Here is a 7,023-nt window from a genome sequence, read left to right on the forward strand (position 1 = left end):
AAAGGAGGGCTGCCAGCGGGCCGGGCTCATAAAAGCAGATGGTGTGCTCGGTGTTTTTCCGAGAGGTATGTGGCCTCATGGGAAGTCGGATGTCTGGCCTCTTTGGACCAAGGGGACTAAATTGGCCCTGGGGGTTCCTGGGGAGGAGGGGTCCTGGGAGAAGGGCCATGGGGTCCATGGGAATGTGTCGCTCCTGGTGTGGGGTGGTTGTGAGATGATGGCACGTCTCAGGTGCGCTGGGAGGCAGGGGGCCAAGGTCGAGTGCGGAAAGCAGCCAAGTGGGTCGTTATCTCCTCATTATTGCTTGCGCTGGAATGTTTTATTCCATTTAGAAAATGGTCTGATTGTTTTGATTTTTTTTTTTTTTCCCCATGCTGTAGGAAAACAGCCAGGTGGGGTCTATCCAAGCTGTGTGGGTGGTGTTCTCTAATTGCTGGGCTGGACTTTCTTTTGCCAATTAGGTGGCTTCCTTAGACCTGCCCTTTTAGAACCTGATTACTACATGGGGCAACTCAATTTTGTATAACCTCTTTCATACCGAGTGGAGCTGCTTTCAACATGTCAGTTCCACCTTGGCACATTTGGGTGCTTTCAAAGCCCGTGCTCAGACCGAAATCAAAATCAGATACTGACTTATATGAAGAGGAGTACAGGGACATCTTCTCCCCAGAGGTGGATTCTGTCAGCATCTCTGCCTTGTTAGAGGTCCCCTTCACATCTGTGTGTCAGCTGTTTGGGTTTAAAGCACAGTGGGTGGACAGATCCCCAGCTTGGAGGAGGCTTATGGTTTTCCTCACACCATACACAAACGTTAATGCAAAAGGAATCCTAAGTCTAACTATAAACATCAAAACTAGAGAGAAAACTTAGAAGAAGATAAATGTTTTTGACTTTGAGTTGACGCAAAATTAGATATGACGCAAGCAACAACAAGAACAAAAAATTGGACTTCATCAAAATTTCAAGATTTTGAGGAGTTCCCGTTGTGGCGCAGCAGAAATGAACCTGACTGGTATCCATGAGGATGCAGGTTCAAATCCTGGCCCCGCTCATTGTCATGAACTATGGTGTAGGTCACAGACACATGGCTCAGATCCCACGTTGCTGTGGCTGTGGCGTCAAGCTGGCAGCTATATATCCGATTCAACCTCTAGTCTAGGAACTTCCATACACTGCATGTGAAGCCCTGAGAGGCAAATGAAAAAATTTGTGCTGGGAAGGACATTATCAAGAAAGTGCAAAGGCAACACACAGAATGGGAGAACGTATTTGTAAATCTTACATGGGATAAAGGCCTTTTATTCAAAGTACACAGATAACTTATAACTCAATCATAAAAAAGACAACCACATTTTCCAATGGGCCCAGGATTTGAATAGACATATACCCAAGGAAGATGAGGCAACTGGCCTAAGCACATGAAAAAATGTTCAACGTCATTCGTTGTCGGGGATGTAAAAATCAAAACCATGATGAGATACCACTTCACAGCCACTGAGGTGGCTAGAGCAAAGAGACATCATTGCAAGTGCTAGCGAGGAACGGGGGAACTGGGACCCTCACATACTGCGGATTGGAATGCAACATGGTGCAGCTGCTTTGGAAAACAGTCTGGAAATGCCTCAGAATTTTAAACATAGAGTTACTATATGACCCAGAAATTCCACTTCTGGTCCTATACCCAAAAGGAATGAAAGCAAGGATTCAAACAGATAGCTGTACACCCATGTTCACAGGAGCAGTATTCACCGTAGCCAAAAGGTAGAGGCAACCCACATGGCCATCAACTGATGAATGGGTAAGCGGATTGTGGTATAGCCATACAATGGATACTATTTGGCCATTAAAAGGAATGAAATACAGACATATGCTACAACATGGATGAACCTTGGAAACCTAAGTGAAAAGAAGATAGTCAAAAAGGATGACATATGGTATGACCCAGTCATATGAAATATCCAGGACAGACAAATCTGTAAAAACAGAAAGCAGATTCATGGGTGCCTAGGGTTGAGGGGGAGCAGGGGAGAAATGGGGGGTGCCTGCTAATAGGTATGGGGTTTCTTTTGGGGGGTGATGAAAATGTTCTAAAATTGGATTCTGATGAGAGCTGCACAGTTCTGGGACTGCACTGGAAAATCACTAAACTGTGCCCTGTAAATGAATGAAATGTGTGGTGTGCAAATAACATCTCAATAAAGCTGTTCAGAAAAAGAATTTACAGGTTGTTGAGTTACTACGTTCATCCTTACAGTTCAGCACCTGGAGGTCCTCTGCTGCTCTTAGAAGAAGAGACGTAATCAGTAAATATTTAGTGACTGCATAGAAAGTTTGTGGCTCAGTGGAAATGAATCCAACTAGTATCCATGAGGATGTGGGTTTGATCCCTGGCTTTGCTCAATGGGTTAAGGATTGGGCATTGCTGTGAGCTGTGGTGTAGGCCAGCAGCTGCAGCTCCAATTTAACCCCTAGCCTGGGAACTCCCACAAGCCTCAGGTGTGGCCCTAAAAAGCAAAAAAAAAAAAAAGAAGAAAAGAAAACAAGTAAGCTGGAAGTTAGATGCTTGCAGCACAAAGCAAGGAACAGATGTAGGATTTACCTTTGAGGAGCTTTCATTCAAAGGCAGAAGCTAAGATTATCAAATTACCATAGGTGTGTAAGTAAGTGGCAAAAATATATCCCACTCCTAATTACCTGTGCTAATCCAGGTCTTCCTTGAAGCCCTTCTCGTGAGCTGCCCAGAAAATCGGCAGCTGCACCAGCCAGGGTTCAGAGCCAATGGAGGGAAGACATGTCTGTTTTACCCCAAAGTAAACATATAAGTACTTTAAAATTTATCCCTGCCTACCTCATGGGATTCTTATGTAAGTCACAAATTGGGATAATAAATGTGCGAGTCGTTTGAAATCAGTGAAAGCCATTGGGTTGCTATTATTTTGCTTACTGTATGTCTCCTTTCAATCCTGTGGAAAGATATGCTGGGGATGGTTAGTTCATTCGATGACAGTTGCTGAATGCCTGCCATGTGAAGGGCTGGGTGGGAGGGACAGGCAGCTAAGCAGGCAGTGACAGTGGTTTATGAAAAGTGCTCTGCTGGGTTGCTCACAGGGCACATGAACTTAGACTTGGGAGGTCAGGGAAGGCTCCCAGGAGACACACTGTCTTAGCTGAGATACCCAAGTTACACACGGCTGGCAAGCAATGGTTTAGGGAGGCCGTGGGGGTAGGAACGTGGAGGGAAGGAGTTATGTCTTAGATGTGATGACTGTTCTTCTCTCATGCAGGTTCTTAAAGGTGGACAGGAAGCCCCCACAAAACCCAAAGGTCGTCCCAAGAAGAACTCCATCCCCACGTCAGAAGAGATTGAGGCTGAAGAGAAGCTGAACAGCCAGGCCCAGAGCCAGGAGGGCCAGGAGCCCTCCCAGGCCCAGGAGGGGCTCTGTGACACACAGGAGCCAAAAGCACGCGGTGTCGCCGTAGAGGGGGACCGGTCCCCAGGCCAGCCCCAGGCATTGCCAGTAGCCTCTTCAGAACCCCCGCCATCAAGCTAAAAGAAAACTCTCTGGGGGGGAAGGGGGAGACTGGGAAGAAGGGAAGGAGAGAAGGCAGGGAGAACCGGGAGAGGAAAGCTTCCCGAGCTGGCGACCCAGGGAGAAGACCGCTGCCAGCTCCCCGCTCCCATCCACTGAGCATCTGAGGAAGTCTTGCTCACCTCTGCCTGCTCTTCCTGAAAGGCTGCTTTAGCCACAGATACCCTTGACTAAGGGACACAGTGCCTTGGAACTGCCGGCCCCAGCTGGGTGGTGCCGCGGGGCTGTCCCAGGTCCCAGCGCCTGGCGCTGGGAGAATGTCCCGCTCTCCCGCCAGCCTCTGAGCAGCCAGTCATCAAAGCAGAGAGAGATGGAGGAGTGGGCGGCAGCCCAGGCGCCTTGCTGACTCAGCACTTACTTCTGTAGTTTTAAGAGAGAATTTAATGTTTGTGGTGGTTGTTTTTTGGGGGGGAGGGGTTGGTGAGGGCTGGGCCAATAAGAGTTGGGGGAAGGGAGTTCTGAGTTAATAGAATAAAGTTTGTTTGTTTGAAGACACGAGTGCCTTTGTACCCATTATAAGAGGGCCAGGCGATCCCAGGACTGATGAACCCTGTTTTCCCTGCTTCATTACGTTGCCATCCCTAAAGATGGCTGATGCAGATGTGTTAAGATGACTTTTATTTTTTAATTAAAAATAAATCTTTCAAAAGGGCTGGGTGTATTGTTTCTTCTTGAAGTATGGTCTATGGAAAGAGAAACCCAGAGGTGGCCTGGCTCCCTGGGCTTTAATTTCCCCAGATAGAACACTGAAGATTGGGCCAGGCCACGGTGTCCAAATGCAGAGCAAATGGAACCGGGCTCTGTGTCCCCCCAACCCCCCACCCCCAGCCACCTCCTGCTCAGGTGGCTCTGTTGTGGCCACTTTACATGGTGAGCTTCCAGCTTTAAAAAGTGTTTTGCTTTTTCGAAGAGATAATAAATTCATAGGTTTCAAAAGTCAAAGCTATGTAAAAAGTCTTGCTTCCCTCCCCTCCATCCTCCAGCCAATAAAAGGAACCAGTTTTATTGGTTCGTGTGTATTTTTCTGTATTAAGTAGCTACTTGGATGCAATTTTTTTTTTTTTTTTGTCTTTTCAGGGCCGTACCTGCAGCATATGGAGGTTCCCAGGCCAGGGGTCTAATCAGAGCTATAGCCGCTGGCCTATGCCACAGCCACAGCAATGCCAGAAAAGAGCCGAGTCTACAACCTACACCACAGCTCACGGCAACTCTGGATCCTTAACCCACTAAATGAGGCCAGGGATCAAACCTGCAACCTCATGGTTCCTAGTCGGATTCGTTAAACACTGAGCCACGATGGGAACTCCAATGCAAATTTTAACAAAAGAAAATTTGAGGACTACTTGACTCCATGTGCTCTGTGATTGTAAACTTATAAAAAGATGTCCCACTTTTAATAAGGCCAGGAAAGAAGTAGGTTCCAGACTTCCAAAAGTGAGAACTCTGACTCCTGTTTCTTGTCTGGTCTGACTGTCCTGCAGACCAGCCCAGAGGCCTGAGCCCACAGATCAGGTGTCTTTGTCACCATCTTCCTGACAAGGTCACTTGTGATGTCCTATCGGGCAGAGTGCTCATCTTGTGGCTTGCCAATCACGCATTACTCAGGAATTCCCAATTGTGGGCTTTGGAAATATAAACTGACTTTAATAACAGCCTCAACTAGGAGGTCAAGCCTGTCACTAATTCTATAGAACAAATCATATAATTTTTGTCAAAGTTAAACTGGAATGATCTGCTTGCTTTTAGTAATCTGGCTCCATTACCACGGATAGTGACTGCAATTTTGACTTTGCTAAGGCAGTGCCTTCCTTCCCTTGGCCGTTGAAATCAACAAAGAGAAAGCAGTCTCTTTTTTCACTGTTGTGAATAGACAAAGGAGGTAAGGATTTGGTCTCTGAGAACCAGTCTGTGCAGACCACACCCAGCTGTCTGCAGGATTTCTTGTGCTGTGCCTGTGGAACGCCATCTCCCTCACCTGCAGCCCACCCCACACACAGTTTTATGATCTGCCTACAGTTATGTCACAACTGCCAGGTGAGCAGGTGGGTCTGTTCCTCCTGAGGAACTAGGCTGTCCTACGCACCCCTCCCGCCGCCCCCCAACAAAGGCCTTGTTTGGAAGCCATTTCCCTATGATGGTTTTCGGTCTCTCACACTATCCTTCTCTCAGATGTCTGATAGGGACCGTCATTGCACAGGCAGAGATCCATGCACACACGCTCAGGTTTCTTGAGCCCTGGTTCTGGGCACTCTTTCTGACCCAGGCTGAGTTCCTGGCCTGCCAGCTTTGGTATTGTTTCTTGGCCCTAAGTGTTGAAGGGATCGGTGGGGAGTTTTAAGGGCTTGGATGACCTTTCCTCCTGCTTTGGAAGCCCCAAGCCCGAGGTTACCTACACGTACAAGCCCCGGGCTTGTCCTCTGGCCTCAGCTCTGTAGAATTCCATCCTGTGCCTCAAAGATGGGCCTTTCCAATGCAGGTGGCCAAGCCCTGCTCCTCCTCCACCTCCATCCTTCCCTTTTCCCTCCTGTTCCTGAGACTTGTGACCAGCACCAGAAACCAGCTCTGCATATTTCCTAGGGGCGCCATTTCCTGATTTCTTGGAGGCCTCTGGATGCTGGTGCTCAACAGTCACCTAATTTTAAGGACCTTGCTAAACAAAAGCATTCTCTTTTCTCTGGCATCCAGAATGATGACCCTGAGGGTTCAGAGGTTTATTTTAAGGTCTGGTCACCTGCTGCTTTTTGTTTTCCAGAGGAGGGGACAGGGCCAAGGCAAAGGGACCACAAGGGACTCCAGCGTCCTCTGTGATGACTGGAGAGCCCTCTTCTGAGCACTCTGAGCTGATGCTGCCCCTGAGGGCTGAGAAATGGGCTGTTTCCACCAGTTTTACGGGATGCCCATTAATCAGAGTGAGGTTAAGGGTCTAACCCTGGGCTGTGTAGCTGGTCAGGAGCCACGCTGAGAATGAGGCCCAGAGGTCTGAGTCCTTGCAGACAGCCTTCCTGTGAGCCTGCCTTCTCTCCCCTCCTTGGAAACTGATCTGCGCCTCTTTGGGGGGGGGCTGGAGGGTAAGCTTCCAACAGCAGTCTGCCTCCTGCACTCAGCTTTGTCCTAAGGCGGGATCCGGACAGGCCTCCCTGGTGACACAGCTACCTCCACCTGGATTCCTGGGGCAGGTCCCAGACCCTCAGAGTGCCTGCAATTGTGTTTGTGTTGGGGGCAAGGTGCCCCCTGATTCTCTTCTCCACTGTCTACAAAGTTTTGCTGAGCCAACACTCACCCAGCCTGACTCAGACAATCCCCAAATAGGTCTCATGCTTCTAGCCCTCAAAGTAGTCTCAACAGATCTATCAGAAATCAGCCTTAACTGGGGTGGTTTCATGTTTGAGACTGGGCAGTTCTAGAACCATCTTGGGGTGGGGGGGATCTGGGG

General features: G+C 48.6%; 1 protein-coding gene across 1 annotated transcript in view; it reads left to right on the top strand.

Annotated features, from left to right (window-relative positions):
* The window catches only part of BARX2 (BARX homeobox 2), a 79,033-nt gene extending 74,791 nt beyond the window's left edge, over positions 1-4,242 (top strand). Inside the window, exon 4 of the mRNA XM_047752527.1 lies at positions 3,285-4,242. Within this exon, the coding sequence (XP_047608483.1) occupies positions 3,285-3,551 (267 nt within the window). The 3' untranslated portion in view covers positions 3,552-4,242. The remainder of the gene's footprint in view (positions 1-3,284) is intronic.
* The last annotated feature ends 2,781 nt before the right edge of the window (positions 4,243-7,023 follow it).

Source organism: Phacochoerus africanus, chromosome 11 (genome assembly GCF_016906955.1).
Source record: "Phacochoerus africanus isolate WHEZ1 chromosome 11, ROS_Pafr_v1, whole genome shotgun sequence".
NCBI lineage: Eukaryota > Metazoa > Chordata > Mammalia > Artiodactyla > Suidae > Phacochoerus > Phacochoerus africanus.